The following is a 20,657-nucleotide window of genomic DNA, read 5'->3' on the forward strand; positions in this document are numbered from 1 at the left end:
TAGTCTTGCAACAAAATATATATCAGCAATTGTCTGCACAACAACGGACATCTTCAGAATAACTTACCCTCATCCGCCCATTTCTTATTGCAGGGCCATCTTCTGCCAGCCTTAGCACGTACAAATCCATCTTGTATTCTCTCCCTCCTCGTATACTGAAGCCAAAACCCTTAGCACCCTTTTCGAGTTCAACAGTAAAATAATTATAATCCTGCAAATGAAAAATTAAGGAATGCTTTTGAAATTCTGTTCTTCAGACAGGATTACACATCTAAAGCAAGTAGCACATTTGCTCTAACAGAAGTATTTCATGTTCAGAATAAAGAGTCGTGATTGTGATTTTTTTTCTCGAAAGGGTACTTATGGTAATGTCACTTTTATTTGATTTAATTTCAGATAAAATAAACTATTTGACACAAATAAGGATTAAAAAACACCCTACCTTTCTGTTATCTATATTTGTTTTTGAAAGTTATAAAATAGCCGGTCTATGCTAATCCTGTAGCTAAAATCCTACCACAGCTGCAGCAAGTTACAGCAAGTCATGTCATTTTCAAGCATAAGCTCAGCTCATCAAGTTTTTAATAATTCTTTATGAATTAACCAGATGGGATCATATACCTCTACATGCCAGATTTAAGAATAGGCTTATAGTGTTTTTAACAATTTCTTGACAATATTATTGACAATAACCTAGTCCTTAACTTAGGACTCCTGTTACCCTAAAATAGTTTCCTCCACCAAAGGTGAGGGCTAATAGAGCTCACACTCCAGTTGCTAGGACACCATGCACATGTTGGGGCACAAGCATAATGAGCAAGTGCTGCAATTTGAACAATTAGAACATCATTATGCACATGTATGCTACATAACATGGTCGCTTGCACCAGCAGCTTTGTTGTTTGTACAACAGCGCTCATATATGGAATAAAGGAACAGACCCTATATATTTTATATAGATATTATATATAGATATTTTTAATTAAATGTATTATATAATATAAAGGAGATTTATACGTACCTGGAACTGTCGGTAATCAGGGAGAGGAAATTGCCGAGTATCAGGAGAATGTTGTCTGTACTCTATTAAAGGTGGCTGTCTGTAGTCTATAGGAGGAGGCTGCTGGTAATCCACTACTGGAGGATGCCTGTAATCTACAGGAGGTTGTCTATAGTCTGTTGATGGCTGGCGATAATCTGTAAATGGTGGTTGCCTGATGTCAGGTTTTACATCTTGCCTTGCCTTAACTTCTGACCTGTAGCTGGACAAACAGATACTTGGCTATATGCTTGGCATACACAGTGTAGGTCTCAGATTATTGGATACATCAAGAGAATGCTAATTTAAAATAAATGTGCAACCTGCTTTCATGGCCTTGCAACTGCAGTGGTTGTGGTGGCAGTGACTGTGCCACAGGACTGTGCTGAGCTACGGGACTCTGCTGTGCCACTGGGCTGTGCTGCTGGGCCATAGGACTCTGTTTCTCTGAGCTTGGTGCTGAAGCCGGACTGTTTAATTCTGCAAAATACAATATTTTATTTACAGATAAACACTTGGGCTAGAAATTGCACTTCAGTCTATCACATTTATATCTGTTCTATTAAAAGCATTGGTCTCTAAAATATTCAACTGTAACCATACTTCTGGCAATGCAGATAGAAAATATTGTAATGATATCCTGACCGGACCTCAGGCAGTGCATTGTTTCCAGTTTCCACATCAGGACATTCTGACAACATGAAATCCTTTTACATGTACAATGCAATAAATGGTATTCATTGAAAAACTTCTATTTAATAAAGCCTGGCTAAAGGAGTACTGTTCAGCCCTATTTAGGCCCAATGTCTTGGGTTCAGGTAGAGGAATTTAAAAATGCAGAAATCACATTATTTTTTTATTTGCAATAATACTAAATTTTGCATATAAAATCAGCTCATAAATCAAAATGACTTCCTTCTAATGCCAGAACCTCGCCCTTGTGAGCCAGGAACAAACAACAAAGGAGTATTACTCTTGGAATTTGTATTCTACTGTCCCTACTAGATATTTGTTCTCCTGTTTGCTTGTCCAGTACCCTTTCTAATTTATCTTTAGAGAGTAATCCCTGCTGTTCCTTATGCAAAATGCAGTGAAGAGCGGGTGTATATTTTCCCTTAAGTGTCTTTAGTGTAACAAAACTTAATGAGATCAAAGGGTTACAGTGTGTAATTCTCTATGAACATACAATAGATCTCCTATAAAAAGTAATTAAAATGGTGCTCTCCTCTTCAAACCACACAAGCAGCAGTAACAGATGCTTATCTTGTGAATTAAGAGCATATCTCTCCAATAATAGGTTTAGTATTTAAATTACATAGATAGTATATGTATAGCCTTGCCCTTATGTATGATGAGAGTGCAGTGAAGGCAAGAAATTAAACACAGTTGTGGATGAAAACTTTTAGTAATAAATCAACAAGGTAGGTAGCACATAAGATTAAATTGATTTCTTGTCACAGTCTATTTGGAGGGTAAATGCAGACACGTTTATGGCTATCCTACTGACAAGTACTGTTTTACAATACTTTAAAAAGGACTGTATGACTGACCCCCAGTCATGCATAAAGTAGTTAATGCATCAAATGTGGAGACTTATTTGTTATCCTGTATACTCTTGCATCTACAACATTTTGGTTGATGTTAGGAATTTGACTTATCTATAATTATATCTAAGAAAGGAGTGTTGGTCAAATGTTACAGCAAACTGCTGCTAAATACATTTTGTGTATGAGACAGAACAGGGAATGTTACACACCTACAATAATTCCACATCCAGACCTCAGATGGGCCTTAAAAATAGGTGAACCCCATAAGTGACACTTAGGGGGTTATTTATCAAAAGGGCAAATGTTAGAGTTATGTGAGCTTTTTTAGACCTTGAATGAACTCACAACTCGAATGGTTTATAATTTAAAAAAAAAAACTCAAATGGAAAAAACTTGAATCAGCAAGTTTGGGGTTAATAACCCGAAAACTCGAATCGATTGAGTTTTTGGCAAAACCCCCCCCCTCAAATTATATATAGGGCTGAAGGCCTTTTTTTTCAAGTTTAAGGCTATAGAGAAAGGGATGGTATACACCCTCACTCACTAAAAGCAAAGGGTGGGGAGGGAAATTGCATGACTTTTTGTCACAAAACAAGGATAAACATTTTCCCTTTACCACCCCTTATTTGCATATGCAAATCAGGATTCGGAATCGGTTCAGTATTCGGCCAAATCTTTCGCAAAGCATTTAGGGGTTCAGCCGAACCCAAAATAGTGGATGCAGTGCATCCCTAAAATAAACATATGGAGGACAGAAACATATTTGCCTGTATATTAAATATTTTCAGTTTTGCCATTAATGGTCTGACTAGTAATTAAGAAAGTGTAACCTTTTAAAATGATGTTGTACAGAAGAAACCTGCTGGAGAGATTGAATTTCTGCCAACCTAAAATAAATATTCCTATTGGTTAACACAAAAAAATTTGCATTCAGAACAGGAAGAAAGTCATATGAATGGCAGGATTATTGAAATTTTATTTTACTGTAATTAATAATCAGCAGGACTTTTTTTGTTGAATGTAATTTTTTTGTAAACTCTAAAATGATTCTGTTTAATGAATCCTTTCCCTCTGGTTTCTGACTAATGCTAAGCTTGCCCATACACACTTTTCTCTGCCTGAAGAGAAAGTGAATCAAGCATTGTCTGCAAATGTCTTAACCTTGTTGTTTCAAGAATATCTGGTTCTAAGGTTAAAAAGAAAACTGTTCATATGGAAATAGACAAATAGAAGTCTGACCATTTTTCCTTAAAAGTATTTGACGTAAATACCACAAAAAATAAATTAGATAGATTTTGAAAAACATAGAAAATACATTCAATTTATAAATTTGCATACTAATGCTATTTTGTCCTAAATTTAAACTGCATACACAAAATGTTTCCATTAGGCATAATAAAGACTTACTTACTACAGAGAATCAACTACTTACCCTCCTGAGGAATGATACAAAGTGTTACACTTAGCCCTGCATCCTTAATCAGCTTTACAATATCTGCATGAGGCATGTTGATAATAGACTGGCTATTCACAGCTAAGATCCGGTCTCCGACTTTTAGCTTTCCACAGCGATCTGCAGGGCTTCCTTCAATAATTCGTCCGATTTTATGTGGCACAGCTGCAGGAGGAGGGGGAATAAGACCTAAATTAGCTCTTAAAATAGCTAATATATATATTTATTGAACAACAAAAAACGGCACTCACAGGACTTGTAAAGGTGCAAAATAAAAATGATTTATTGCAACGTTTAGGCTCCTACACTCGAGCCTTCTTCAGGTGGACCACCTGAAAAGAAGGCTCGAGTGTAGGAGCTGAGAGTTGCAATAAATCATTTTTATTTTGCACCTTTACAAGTACTGTGAGTGCGGTTTTTTGTTGTTCAATCTAAAAAATTTTTTTATAACCTGCACCCTGGCAGCTGTCTATGTATACAAGAGTGCTCCAGCTGTATGAAAAAAACAAAAAAACAAAAAAACAAAAAAAAAAATATATATATATTTATATATATGGAATGTACTACAATAACAGCTGCACAAACCCTGGATGCAGGTTACAGGAAAATAATAAAGTTTCACTGAAAAAAAGCTCACTCACACGACTTGACCACATTAAAGGATTTATTTGTTGTTTTGGTGCCCTCACTGGCACTCTAACCGAATAATCCCAATATCTGGCACAACATTGTATATATTATCTATCCACCATCTAGCTAATCATCTGTGCTGTCTTTTGGACCCATTCTTGCAGAGCAGTGGTCCAAAGGAGGAATAACCACTGTTATACCAATTTACCACTACTTACTTACTTGTGTGTGCATACTCTTTGTCAACCATTTCATAGAGAGGTGAGATCCAGGTTAGGGCTTCAGCCAACATAAGGCTGAGCATTTATGTGGATCAATGAAGAAAGTTTTGCATATAAACACAAATGGGTTTGCAAACAAATTCACCATTCTTGCAAAGAGCTTTTCACTCCTTCCACTGTATGGGATCTACTGTTAAACTGCACATCCTCCCATGATACCTGGCCACTAATTTTCTGTCTCAAGAGGGGATTGTGGCAAGTTGGGGAGTGGAGTAGTAGATCGCAGAACTGAGAAGAACTACATAAGGGAGGGTCATATTTAGGATGAAGGTATAGTATAATCTTCTAGTTTGCAAAGGCAAATTTACAAATATAAAAAAATTAAAAGGGAACAATCCCAAAAATAAAAATGTAATACAATTCATCTCACAGAGAAGAACTTTTAATATATACTCAATGAAATATTGTTAAAGTGAATCTTTACTATCCTCCTCTCAGTTATTTGTCTCTCTACATGCAGAATTCAGAGTTTGATTCTGATTTGTTAGGTCAAATACATCAGTAGCCGGCTGCTTTCATTGGTAAGGTCAAATACATCAGTAGAGGGGCTGCTTCCGTTGCCTAGAAGAAAGAGCACATTAGAGCTACTTTTTCAAAATAACGTTTGTCACAAATCCTGTCTCTCTACATTCTGAATTTGTACCAGAGTTGGTTATTTTGAACAAGTTAGCTCTAATACATCTTTAATGGAGAGGGGTCCCCCCCAACAAAAGATATGTTAGATCTGTCGATCCAAATCTGAATTTGAGTCTTGCATGTAGCGAGACAGAAGAAGGAGATTGGAAAAAGAGTAACTTGATTATTTCAGCAATGGGGCAGACTTTTTAATTGATATTTAAAAAGTTTCTTCTTTCCACGAGATGAAGCACATAACATTTAGATTTTTTTTTGATAGTTTAAAATCATGTAATGATTTTATTCATTTACATACATATATGCCTGAAAGCTCAAATTGTGTAAACATTTATTGGCTGGATTTAATTTTAATATACATACCTAGAGGTGGCCAGGCAAACCTGAGAACCTGTGGTATGGGAGACATTGGGAAACCTGGTACTTATATGTTCTGTGCCTCCTTAACTATTACTTTTTAAGTCATACCCCATGGAATGTCTCATTATGATTAAAAATTAGGGATGCGCTGAATACACTATAAGAGAGAAAGAGAACCACTTGCACATCGCATGGGTAAAAATTTTCTTGAGTTCCTTGTTTGTGTGATAAAGTCACAGCATTTTGTGGATTCAGTTTGGCAGAATCCGAATCCTGCTGAAAATGCCTAATCTTGGCCAAATCCTGAACCAAATCCTGGATTCTGTGCATTCCTATTAAAAATACTAATGCACCAAAGTAGTAACAGCAGTAATCTTTGTAACAAAATAAGCAATGGCTATCTAATACCACAGTATATACTCATACTGCCCCTGCCTCCCTAGATGAGATCTCTGCAGAATAGATAAGATGGTCTGGTTTATTTCTAGCCTCTGGTTGCAAAATCATGACCCTTCTGTGTCTTCCTGGCTACCAGCAGCCCTCTGGGGCTCCCACCATCTATTGGGTTGTCATCTCACCCTGTGGCCGAATAGACTAGTCTCCCACTGGTTATATTTCCTGATGATGTCAGTGGTAAGTCAAGGTGCAAAGTAGAGGTGGACTGCCTAAACCGATGGTAAATACCCTTTGTACTCTACAGTTTTTTAGTATATTACTAAAGCAAGCTGATATTTTCATAATACAAATAAATTCCTTGCAATTTAAAAAAAGGAATAATTAAAAAAAACAAAAAACCTTCCACACAAAATAATGCAGCATCTAGGTTACATCACTAGACCAGCGAATTTATTCAAAGCTTCTAGAAATACAAATGATTAGAGGGCACACCAATCGAACAAAAGTTAGAATATTAACAATTTATGCAAAGCTGTCAGAGGAATACAACCTTTCATTTTGTACACATTTTAATGTGTTACCATGATGTCACTGTAAAGCAGATGTTCATAGAGCACACTGAATGAAATCAACCATTGAACATCCAAATGCTTTGAAACAATATTAACTATTCATCTATGCATTCTTTTGTGAGGTGCAAAATTTTATTTTTGACAGTTGACATGGCAGGTAAGCACTTTGAAAGTGACGTTGTGCTTTGAAAAATTTAGTACAGTAATATTTTGAAATTGCTCAATGTGGCGGCATAAATTATTATGGCATGTTTGTCATTCCATTGAAAATGCATATTTCCAGTAATTATGGTTAATTTAGTCAAAGTAGCAATATACAACTGTGTTGAACATGAGCAAAATCAATGTATTCAGCCTATTCTTTAAAAAATAAAAACACATATAAATGTGCAACACAGATGGACCTTATTTATGAAGGGACTCAAGGTGCAAGCCTAGAAAAATCTTCAAATAACAGGTATCAAGAATGTTTAACTCAAACCTATTATGTGAAACCATTTAAACATTACATCCAATATTTGAGACTTTGAGAAATGTCTTTTTTTCTAAAAAAACTTTGATTTGAATTCAATCGAATGCGCTATTACTTCGATTCGTACAATTCGAGTTCGATAGTATATGGACTATTCACCCGAAGAAAAAAACATTGACTTTTTTTAATAAATTTCGGTTGGTCTTTTTTTTATTCAAATTTTGAAGTTGTTGGGGTTCAAAAAAACTCCCATTACTTTGAAATTCAACCCTTGATAAATCTGCCCCTTAGTAAAAAGAGACACTTTAGTTACATAATATGTACAAAATATGTGTAAGCTGACGCAAGGCAATTTCCATGCTTCAGTCCTAACTAAGTAAATAAAGTGTATTTTCTTTTCTCTCTCTCTCTCTCTCTCTCTCTCTCTCTCTCTTTCTTTCTCTCTCTCTCTACATGAAGCTGCAAGCTTTTACAGCCTATTATTGTTGAGCAGAACAAAATTCAAACCCCACTTGATAAAGGGCACATAGGCCCGAAGCATGTTGTGTATCAGTAGTCAGCAATAAAAGAACATTCGCAGCAATAATATGCTTTTTTTCAGTTCTCTCCTCAATTTCCAAGATTCTAAAATTCAAACCATGTGATGCATCCATATTCAATTCTAATTAAACTACTCCTGGCATACTAACCTATGAATGCAGAATTATTAAATGTAAACAGGATAAACAAAATTATAGAAAAAAACTAAACATGTGATTCAATAGAATATAAAAAGGCCACAATAATTTTACAGAGTGCAGAAGGTACTGATGTTCAACATTACCTCATTAAAGAATCATCATACCTCAATTTTTTTTATTTTCCATTTGTATTTATCTAATAGAAATATGCAGCTGAAAGCATAATTATTTCTCTCTTTCTATTTTTCCTTAGCTCTAGATGTTACAGAATTTCAGAAGTAATCCCATAGGAAACAGAGAGCACGAAGCTTGAAACGTTGCTGACGTAGTCGAATAATATGCTCTGTGCAATATGTTGATATTCTCCACAGCTTTGTAAGAAAATATCCTTAAAAAATGTTGTAGATACTATTGTTTTAGCCCCCCGGTGCTTTCTTACCACTTTAGAAGAAACAATTGTCATTTATCTATTGTTCCAAAGTCTGATTTTTTTTTAATGCTTCTCATGAGTCTGGAGCTCACTGTTTCACCCCAAATGTCTGCGTGTTCACTAGTCCCACCTCCTGCAATGGTTTCCTGTAGACTCTTACACATTGAGACCCCAGATCAAAACACGCACTCCTCTAGGATCATGGTAAAAAACTTGATTTACATCTACTGACGTGTTTCTCTGAGAAAGTTCCCCCCACCAATGCATTTTTCTGAGGAAGTGCCAGGAAATGGGGCACAAAATGCATCATTAGATATTGATTGCACTGTGCCAATGCCGACAGCTTTTATTGTATTTACATAAGTAAAGAAAGCAACATTTTTTAACATAATCCTGGAGGAGTGTGTGATTTGATCTGGAGTCTCAAGGTGTAAGAGCCTGATTTCTTATAACCAGGGGAAACAATACATGGCTTGGGTTATCCCTTAGTAGTAAGTAGTAAGAGTAGTAAGAATACAGTAAGATGTATAGTAAGAATAATAAGAATATACAGTAGAGCCCACATTTTATGTTTTTTCAGGGAACCAGAAAAAAAATGACGTAAAATGCAGTAAGACGCTTTCATTCCTGCCAAATGAAAAAGTTACAATTTGTTTCACAAACAATAGACGCAATCTAATAAACCTACAATGACATGAGTCAAGCCTACAGCTCACAATATTTAATAAGTTACAGGCTTTCCAGCAAATTACATCCAGAATCAGGAATAATGTGATTCCCTTTTCATTGTTGTATGCCTCTAGAATTATAAATAGTATTTAGGCTTTGGAATGTGCTTTGCTTGTCTATAAAAACTAGTTAATGGGAATTAAAGTATCCAGAAAATGATGGTATTTGCATAGTCAACATAAGATGTACATAACAAAGCAGAGGAAACCAATTATGCAGGATTGCAACTCTAGGAAATGAATATTGGCAGCAAAGTAGAATTAGTTATTTAATATACAGATCAACGGTAAGGGTTTTTCCTACAAGCTATGTTTCTCTATGTTTCTTGTAGTTCAGTTTGATATGCAAACATATCTGAGAAATATCATTGAGAAATACAAACAACTTAATAAAATATTTTTTATACATTTCTTAAAAGCTCATTTAAAGCATGATGCACTGCAAACATTTTAATAATATACACATTCTTTTGAACTGGTGTGTCAGTTGGGGCTTGCATTATGATAAGCCTTTCAATAGCCTGCCTTATTAGGGTAATTATGTGGGTCAACTTCAGTATCAAATAACATTAGCTGAACATTACTTCAAAATAAAAAATTAGTAATGATTACTGCAACTCTAATTACCAATTGTTGCTCCAGATTCTGGCCTGTTCAAAGAACTTATTATGACAAAACCGAATCCTTCATTCTCCTTTCGATGTATTACCACATCACTGGACTGCATGCTTTGTGAAGTGAAACCCTCTGGAGGAGAAGTATTGCATGGTGCAGTATGGTTGCTGTTTGTATAAGCAGAATCGCTTCGAGGAGAACTGTGATGTGTTGAGACAGAGCCAGGGCTCCTGCCATTTTCTGGACATGTATCTCCTATGATTAAAAATAAAAAGTTATCAACTGCAAAATTTACAGTGCACTGACATAACACATTAGCTCAAGCCAACTAAAACTACACTATTTCCATATTAAACCTATCATACTTATGTAGAGACTACTGCAGGGTTTTTTGCTGTATACAACTGTATAACATTCAGCTCCTTCTTCCATTAGTATATAAGTGCATGACATTTTTAAGTTGTAGCAGAATAATTATAAATATACTGTAATATTAATAATATTAATAATGTGCTGGCCATTTTTTATCACACAGTACAGGAAACATGGAGGAAAAAGGCTGGTATTAATGGAAATGGAAAGTCTTAAGATACAAACATACCTATGGATAGCACCTTTCGTCTCACAGTAAGGTTGACCTGTCCATTACGAGCAGCATTATGCATAAGATCAATCACATATCGATGGGTTTTTCCAGCAACTGGGATTCCATCTACATATAACAACTCATCACCAGGACGTAGCCGTCCATCTCTGTCTGCAGAGCCCATTGCTATTACAGCTCCAATTAAAATCTAGTTATGGAAAGAAAATAGCATTGCATTTAATATCAATCTGAAAAAAATATTCTTTAATTCATGTAAGCATTGTATTGTTTGACAATGAACAGATAAACATAGTAAATGGAGACAGCTATATAAACAAAATGTGTAAATTTATGCCGGGTACTTAAAATAAATGAAAATAATTTACAATGGTTACAAAATGTAAAATGTATTTTACTGTATGTATTGCTATTTTTGTATAAGCTTTTAAGCACATTATAAAATGTATGGATAAAAAAATGTTCATGCATGGAAGGAAAGCTACTCTATCCACAAAAAATGGAGCAAAAAAAGCAAGTCTTAGGCAAGGGCACACAGTATTATTTTCCTAAGAGTTTTTAGTATATAAAGTAATTATTATGTAAAGAAAACACAAACACATAACTTCAAAACATAGTTTACTGTATGTTAACATCCAAATATGCACAAAATTGAGGCTTATTAACCCAAAGTAATAACCAATAAGGTCTGGTTTGTTCTTACAACATCAAACAATGGCTTAGGGGCTCCTTGATAAAAGGATGGTGCTGTCTTTGTTTCACCTTACATTGTTTGTTACATGTAAAGTAAAAAACATAATTGGGAAATAATAATTCAGAAGCACTGATGGAAAAGAAATAATACAAACAACTATAAAAAAATGGCAGGGGTTCTGGCATATAAACTCACTCATTTATAGGGTTCAGTTGGAATAGGGGCAACAGTAGGAACAGAGGAATTAGGGCATGACAGCGACATCTTGGTTTGGGGAGACTTTTCCTAGGAGAACATATTTAGGTCTGCATTCGGACATGTCTCAAGGATGATATAGTAGCTTATTTCTTTTTGGGGAGAATAAGCCTTCACCCATCAGGGAAATGATGCAGAATAAACCTCATCTCCATAGCCTTTACAAGATGGTATTAGATGTAAATTAGGAGACCATTCTTCAAGAAAGCTATTCAAAATAAAGAAAAAATCTTGAGGTCTGGAAAATCCTTTGTTACCTATTTTAAACTTGACTGTTCCATTCACATGATAAAATACAAATGGATAGAAAAAATATAGTCCTTTTAGTCCTGTTCACTCCTGCTGATCCTGCTCCAGTCTCTCAACTGTAGAATTGCTTCACATGTATATAAAAAATGGATCAGCGCCTCTGGCAACGGAGAGAAACGAACAACAAAAAGAAGCAAAATATAGTGTGGTATTTTCAAAAAAGGGGAAAAAGTTAATTTAAACACCACGGAGCAGATTTATCAAGGGTCGAAATTCGAAGGTTAAAAAACCCTCTAATTCGACCCTCAAAGTAAAATCCTTCGAATTCGATTATCGAATTCGAAGAATTTTAGCGCAAAAGGTTTGAACGATAAAATCCTTCGAACCGAACGATTCTAACTATTTTAAGCGACGATCGAATGATTTTTATATGATTTAAAAAAAATTGGAAAAGTGCTCTGGAAGGTCCCCTTAGGCTAACATTGCACTTCGGTAGCTTTAATGTGGCGAAGTCAAAGTTTTTTTTAAAGAGACAGTACTTTTATTTTCGAATAGTCTAACTATTTTTACTTCGAATCGTTCGAATCATTCGATTCGATCTAATTTGATCTAATTTGACCAATTCGATGGTCGAAGTACCCGAAAAAATACTTCGGAATTCGAATATTTTTGCATTCAAACTATTGACTCGAGCTTAGTAAATCTGCCCTCACGTGTTGGTATGGGGAATGTGTGATGTGTTGTATTATTTCCCCTTTAAATTTGGATTTCTTCTTCCAAATGTAGCAAAAATCGTGTGTGGTTCTCCTTTAAAGTGACCATTAAATTCTTTCAGCATGCATGCGTGATTTTTTGCAGATACTTCCACCGGAACTAGCTGAAATGCCTACTTACAAGACGGTAATTTTAAGCTTACATGTAATATGTTCAGCGCTGCTCTTCTCCTCTTTCACTCCAAAGTGGTCACTTTAAAGGGGAACCACACACGATTTTTGGTACATTTGGAAAAACAAATCCGAATTTAAAGGGGAACTAATACAACACATCACGAATTCCCCTTGCCAACAGGTGGTGTTTAAATGAACGTTTCCCCCTTTTTTTGAAAATACTACACTATATTTTACTTCCTTTTGTTTTTGTTGTTCGTTTCTCTCCGTTGCCAGAGGCACTGATCCATTTTTTATATACATGTATTCCATTCAAATGTCATATTGGAGAAAATGTTTTGCTGTGTTTTTAAATGTGCCGAGTAAAAAGATGAAGTAGAGCTCTGGTCACATGGTAGTTGATGCCTGTTAATGTTAAATTAATTTCTTTGTATGGTTCACATAGTTTACATTTTTTACACATGCACAGTGGCATAGATCATTTTTTTTAGATTTCAGTTTGAACATATTATGATGTTGTAGAGATGTACAGTTATTTTACTCTACTAGTGCTCTACTAGTGCACCATTTAGAAAACTACACCCCTATATTAATTAACTGGCTAGAAAACATGGAACCTGCAAGGGATATGTTTTCAAAATGCAGGTCAGTGCTTCTGTTACACCAGTGATTTTAGCTCTGAGCTTTCAAAGGAATAATGCATTTCTTCATTTCTAATACATATATATGAAAATATAACTTGGATTTTTCTTCTCCTTACTTTTGAGACCATGTGGGATAAAACAATCATTCTCTAGGTGCCATGCTGAGTTTATCCTAATGTTTCTTTTCCTTTCTTTCTGCCAGGCACAATGGAACCTCAAACACTTAAAATGTCTAAAGCATCACGCTTTTTTAGAGCCAAAAAGAACTCAGAAACTAAAAATATAGCATTACACATACAGTACATTTTAATCGACTAATCAATAAAGAAAACCAAGCTGACATCTTTGTTTACATTAGGATCTGATACTTTCGTTATAAAAGTGCAAGGTTTAACAGTTATACATCTCTTTGGTGATAATTAATGAAGAACTACAATGGCTACCTCTGTTTTTTGTACTGGATATTTATATAACTGAAGACCTCAGCAAAGTAATGTTAATCAGGTGAAGGGATGATTTAAGGCAGAGCAGAGGATATTTATTTATTGTATTTATTGATATTATCAATATCAGAATTGGACTCTTCAATAAAACAATTGGTTAATAGACACATAACATTCTATTAATAAACAATTGTTAGATTTTCTAAAAAAATTTTGGACCAGGATATACAACCTACACAGTTTTACAATAAAGGACTGATTTATGTTCACATATGGAAAACCATTATCTCCAATTTCCAATGAGAAGGCAAAACACATTTTTAAAATATTAAAAGCTGTATGGAAGGATGCTGTAGTTTTGTTTGCATTGTTGTCTGCATTTCCCACAAAACTTTGTCAGATGTATTTAGTCTGCACTCAAACAAGATACACTGAAACAGATGCACATGGAAACACAAATATATCTACTGCATTCTTAGGAGTGGCCATTACATGTTTTTGAACAAAGGAAATCAATAGGGGTAGTAATGTAATAAAAACTACACAGACTTCCCAGGTCTACTAACCAACTGTAAATAATCAGCAGGTAGTATTTATTGTTTACCTGTTTGCTATGGGTTACTAGACCTGGTGGAAATGCAGTGACTTTAGTTACTTTTCCATAATGTTTAGTATGCACTTCTGCACCATTTCTAGAAAGCAAAAATATTTTTGTCTTAAAAAACCTTACGTTTTCCTGGTAGGGGAAGGTCATGAATATCTAGAACTGTCCATTTCACATCATAAACTGGGTAAGGGTTTGTTTACACACAGATAAAAATTAGCTGAACACGGCAGAGCTGATACAAGACACAATGCAATAGAATCATGGACTTATTCTTAAAAGGAAATATTAAAAAAATATAGCATGGCAAGTTAAAATTAAGCTGGCCATAGATGCAAAAATAAAGTCGTACGAATCTTCGTTTTCGTATTTTCAGACCATGTGTGGATCATCCCAACATCTTTCGTACTGTGGCGATTGGTCGTTTAGTTGATCAGAGAGGTTAGAAGATTTCTGTTGGCTAAGGCTAATATCTCTGCATGTATTGCCTATATGACAATATCAATGGGTGACTGTAACTAGTATTCGTTGGACATAACATTTGCACAATTGCTGTCTTTGAATTAATGACCAGAACATCATCTGATTTGTTCTTTTTCTACTTTATTTAATCTGGACGGTTATTGGTAGGTCAGGAGATTGCAATGAAAGATCGTGTGTGGGACATAAGGATATATCTGCCCGTCTATGGCTAGCTTAATACTTTTCATTTTTGATGTAAGGCAAACTGAAAGGACCAGTAACAAGAGCTTGTACTCCCTTGCATCAAGCACCAAGATTGTGTTCCCTTGTTCCAAGCACAATTCATTAGAAAAATGTTAGGTTATAAGTTGTTCTTTAACTTGGAAAACTCCTTCAGGGACACAGATATATTGAAAACATCTAAAAGATGCAAAACAAATCTGAGGGTGCAAGTAAAGCACTTACAGGCTGGCCAGGTTCATCTCCTCCAAGGATTCTGAACCCAAATCCAGACTCTTGGCGCCGAAGATGAACATCCAACTCCTTATAGTCAGGGCCTGTTATTAAATAAAAATAACCTTTATGAATTACATGCAATACAAATGTCACTAGCCCTTCTGCACATGTATTAGTTTAAATGAATGCTAATAATGAATGCTTCATGGTTTGGTTAATTCATTAAACACAGATGCAGCCATCACAAATGGAAGACAACACCAAACTGATTTATATGAAAACACAGTTCACAAGGTTAATTGCATTAGTCATATTAGGGAGAAAGAATGTTTCTTTTCAAGGACTGAGTGGTAATATTCAGTATATGATTTAAAATATTACAAAAGAACAATAAGAGCCTACATACTGTCATTTTATCTCATAATATTCAATTAGACTTACTGTACACAAACTACAAGAATATACAGGCAGGGAAGGTATTAGAGAAGAGGGGGCACTAGCAATGCAGAACAGCTCGTTGAAGGGAAATTACATTAATCAGGGATGTCAAACTTCTGGCCCTCCAGCTAATAAACCTCAACCAACAACAGCTGGAAGGAGTATTAGACATTCCTGATAATATACTTAATAGCAAATTGTCAGACAAAATAATAAATCCTTTGGGATTTTACTAGTGTTCTATAAAACAGGCCCCTCCAATTATTGGGGGCCCAGGACAAATGCCCTTAATGATGTAGCCTAATAGAAACCCTAAATATGAGGAATATACTGTAAGTCATTTGGGACTCCAATGTTTAACAAAGGGATCCAGGCAGATTATGTGGTAATATTATGTGGCTACATGATGCGTACATCCTACATCTGTCTATACAGTTTTTTTTTGTAGAAAACATTTCTTACTTATACTCCTTCACCCATTAGCTTTCATTATTCCTTCTCTATGAAACACTTTCTATATTCCCACTCAGTCTACTTCTGAGCAAGGGAAGCATTACACCTCAGTGGCAAATTGCAGAGGAGTACAAAGTGACGATTTGGATGACGCAAAGCAAGGGAGTGGGGAGCCCTGAGGAAACAGCTCTTCTGTACTCACAAAAGTACAGTCTGTTCTTTAAATTATTTTCTCTGTCAGAGCAGCCTGTGAGATCTGACAAGATTTTACCGATCCATTGTTAAAGCAAAGAATACAAACTTCTTTTTTTTCTTCTTCTTGACATATAAAGTAAAAATCAAGCAAGTATCAGTAGGTATAAACGCTAAAGAGCAATTCATTAACAAAAATGATGCTATTTCATAGGTCTAGAGTTTAACACAAACACCATGAGGAAGTCCCTAGCTGTAAATTAAAGCCTCAACATAATACACAGACAAAGAACTGGACACATTTAGCTTAGACTTTCCTGAACCAATGATTTTGATATAGCCACAATCATCTATATAACAACAACATCTTCACAATTATATTATTACAATTATAAGTGTTGCAAGTTAAAAATTCAGCATATGGCAAACACTACCATGGCAGATAAGATACCCTTAATTGTCTGACACCACTTCCTACACCAAAACATAAACAAAACCACTATATGATAGATACTGGAGGTGACATGCACTGTTTGGAAACACTTTTCTGCCTTCAACACTTTTCTATAAGAAGTGGTGCCAGGCAGTTACTGGGAGCACCACTGAGGTCAAAATGCTTTATCCCTTAGAATACACCATGTATATTTGCTTGTTATTTGTAAAGTTAAAAATGCTAGAATATACATAACAGACAACAATACATCTGATAATACGCTGGTGGCAAACATTTAAAAAAGATTAGCAAGCACTGTTTATAACACACTGGCAGTCAAATCCATTATAGTAACATAAGTTCAGTCTGAGTAACATGGTTTACTGTATATTTCAGAGATAATTACCAAACTGCAAGGAGGCTAGTATTTGCAATTCAATAACAGTTTGGAATATTCTATATAACCTTTTGACTTTAGGGCAATACCTTTATCTTGGTATCTTCTTTAACATGAAAAGGAGAAACAATATTGCCAAATATATCCTCATCTTTTCTCAACTACAACTTGCTACTTACTCCCATCTCTCCCCACTACAGTCTGTTTGTACTCTGCTGCTAGAATTCTCATCCAAGACAGAGCAAGCCAACATCCTTATGACGACTACCTGTTAAGCATAAAATTAAATAGTAATCATGTCCACTCGCAAGTGCCTTTTCTCCGGCGTCTTCTCAATCTTCCATCCCCCTAACTAGTTTAGTTGCATGTCTCTGCACTCTCTCCAGCTCATTTATATCCAACCCAAAACTACACTGCATACTCAAGGTGAGGCCTTACCAGGGACCTATAAAGAGGTGAAATTATGTTTTCATTCCTTGAGTTAATGCCCTTTTTTATGAATAACACTGCCTGGAATTAGACAACTTGTTATCTACAATAATCCCAGATCCTGCTCAATTAAGGAAACCCCCCCAACACAGTACCAAAGTCCATCATTCCATCATTTATTTACCCCTCACTACATCTCTTCTCATGTCTCTGTACATGACCAACTGCTCTTTTCCTCTAAGAGGCACTGCCTAGTCACACCAACCACTTCCACTGTGGTTTCCCTCCATTTGCAGGCAGACCACATAGGTCTGAGTGGAAAAAAGGCAGGGGTTGGCATGCTGCCCTCATCTTCACTTGGGACTGGGCAGGAGATTTTGACAGCCATTTTCAATCTCCCACTAGCCCCATTGCAGTGATAGCGGTGGACCAGTCTAGCAGGGGAATCTAAGAGCAGCTGGTTGGCGAGAGGGGTTTGAGTGTGTGTGTGTGTGTGGGGGGGGGGCGTTGCGAGCAGGGGTAGGCAAGCTGTGTGGGGGGGGTATTTGCAATGTGGGGGGGTCGAGCAAGGGGGTCTTGAGGGCACAGTATATTTAAATCTGGTCCTGCTTGTAGCACTCAAATAGTATCTGAAGTCGTGGAACTTATCGGTAGCACTTATACTCCTGTTTTTGTTTTTTTATGCTTTCCATCCACTTAGATACCAAGCTTTACTGGGCAGAGTCACCCTTCCTCTTGTTTCAACTCTTCACACTTAATCTTGAATGTAAATATATTTTTATTTAATTTGCAATTACGGTATTGTACTGACCCTTCAGTAAATAAATGTACAGAGCTACAGTATAAATAGGGATATACAAATATATATACACAATTATGCAAGGTAACAATACAGAAGGAAACTAATAAAATAAAGAATCCCACCAATTTGGAAAGTATTGTTCTAGATTCTTTTAATGAATAGACTTTGCCCTTTATAGCCTTTTTTAAAATTGGCAAACATATATCTGTTAATATATGCACTTCTATTGGTTATTACAATGAGATGTTTACAGCATAACATGGAATGGTCATTGGCACCATATATTTTTGAATATACAAACTGTACATTAAATAGTTTAATTTGCCACTTTCGGATACACTGTATATGTGAGGAATTTTACAGCATCAAATATAGTATGGGCCATGTCCTGTTATATATTTTTCAGTAGATGTCTGCTAAGCTTTAAGGTGATATAACTTAAGCTACAGCTGTTTTCTTTATTGGCATAATAATTTTTTTCTTATAGTATTGAGATATAAACGGTTTATGACCTGCTTCCATAACCTTACATTATGGACATATTTAAAGCATGTGTCAGTGACTCAAAGCATGAGTGCATTGATTGCAAATGGAAAAAAAATGTTAGGCTTAGAAACATTTAACAAACATCCACTACAGTCAAGTGGATTTTCGCTATAATATCGATGGTTTCCTTAAAAGTAGAAGGAATATTAGAAAGGTCAGTATGAACACTTAATGAGATTACATAAATAGGTGAATTCTTTGCAGAGTGATGATCACAGGACACATATTTACAAAACACACTGATGGGCACAGATTTGACAGAACAATGGGTGCTAGAAATACTTGCCAACTCCATCCACTCTGAAACCAGTCCTTGGCGGCACTTGCTCTGAATAGGAAGACGAGGAATTATCCATGAGAAAGTTCACACATTTTCTAATGTATCGCAGTACAATTAGGCTGTGTATTAGTAATAGTATTACAAGTCCTATGGGATTTGGTAGCATTTAGTAGGCTGTATTTCACAGAATCTTATTTTTTTCTGTTATTTTCTTTCCTCTGTAGTAATAAAACAGTATATTTTTAACTTAACTGCATACATCCCAATTCATGGTTTAATATACAATTTTTAAGAAAAATTGTGTACTAGGGAAAAACCCTGGAAAACCCCATGTCTCAAGCATTCCAGATAATAGATCCAATACCTGTACTCTGCTGGGTAAAAACGACTGAATAATTCAGTTTTTGTGTGACATTAGAGCTTCATAACCAGACACAGCTTTATTTTATGTATGGTGTTCTGGGGGAAAAAAACAGAAAACCCAAGCATTCCAGATAATAGATCCTATACCTGTACTCTGTTGGGTAAAAACTACATCTCAATTCATGGTTTTATATACAATTTTTTTAAAAAAATTGTATACTAGGGGAAAACCCCGGAAAACCCCATGTCTCAAGCATTCCAGATAATAGATCCAATACCTGTACTCTTAATATGAGTAATTTCAAGTCAGTTACGAGTTTAGTAGTGCAGAGAAATAGAATACAAATGTAATGGACTAGTAGAACACAATATAAATTAAAGATCACCCAGCATCCCACAAACAGCATCCCCCCAAAATATAAAATGCTGCCAACAGACATATTATATTCACCAGAAATATATCAGGTATAACCAACAATGCTCTTTGTTACACTGTATGTAAATCACATGGTATGAATTAGAAATACCTTCAGGGGATACACTAGAGCCTAGTACCAGGGTGACATCTGCACAAGTGTTGGGTCACAATGCCCTGGGGCTGTACATGACAAACTGTGTTACAGAGCTGCTTGCATGGCAATAGAGCTCTACAGTGATGTGGTACAAGGTTTATGGCAGTGATTTAAGCAGTTTATTCTGAGAATTATGAACATGAGGTACCTTATAATAGGATATAGAGTTAATACCTAGAATATGGCACAATATATAATAAATTAACAGCGGATACAGCTCAATAATCTTTATTAATTAGATCATTAAATAATCAATTACAGTCTGTATAAGATCACAGCTTAAATCAATGTCAGATAATGCAAAACCTATACCTTACACTTCTGAGCAGGGCTGTGTCAGCACTACATAAATAAATGATAATTACAAAAGGCCTTCTTAATTACAAAGGAAAAATCTTGTTTTAAAGAAGGTGTTATCTTTTATTTCTGTGACCTTTTTAACAGACATTTAATTGAGTGTACAGAACAATATGCCTAATACAATTGACCTGGAGCTGTCCTAGTGTTTGTCATCATTAAGAATTCCCATTTCTATCTATTGTGTTTCACTTCCTCAAATTAACGATTACATGCTGTGTAAAGAAAGCTTTCCTTCTATGATATAAATATATATATATT

The 20,657-nt window shown here is 35.5% G+C and overlaps 1 protein-coding gene across 12 annotated transcripts in view; it reads right to left on the reverse strand.

Moving 5' to 3' along the window:
• Positions 1–20,657, reverse strand: part of LOC108711202 (membrane-associated guanylate kinase, WW and PDZ domain-containing protein 2) — a 441,642-nt gene that overhangs the window by 36,835 nt on the left and 384,150 nt on the right. For 9 of the 12 annotated variants that reach the window (XM_041586537.1, XM_041586533.1, XM_041586532.1 and 6 more), the window contains 8 exons: positions 19,111–19,152; positions 15,144–15,235; positions 10,438–10,630; positions 9,849–10,091; positions 4,019–4,204; positions 1,363–1,519; positions 1,022–1,262; positions 68–211 (listed from right to left, as the gene is read on the reverse strand). In XM_041586537.1, coding sequence (XP_041442471.1) covers positions 68–211; positions 1,022–1,262; positions 1,363–1,519; positions 4,019–4,204; positions 9,849–10,091; positions 10,438–10,630; positions 15,144–15,235; positions 19,111–19,152 — 1,298 coding nt within the window. The remainder of the gene's footprint in view (positions 1–67; positions 212–1,021; positions 1,263–1,362; positions 1,520–4,018; positions 4,205–9,848; positions 10,092–10,437; positions 10,631–15,143; positions 15,236–19,110; positions 19,153–20,657) is intronic. The other 3 variants (XM_041586536.1, XM_041586535.1, XM_041586534.1) reach the window with 2 other exon arrangements.

This window comes from Xenopus laevis, chromosome 3L, assembly GCF_017654675.1.
Source record: "Xenopus laevis strain J_2021 chromosome 3L, Xenopus_laevis_v10.1, whole genome shotgun sequence".
Lineage (NCBI taxonomy): Eukaryota > Metazoa > Chordata > Amphibia > Anura > Pipidae > Xenopus > Xenopus laevis.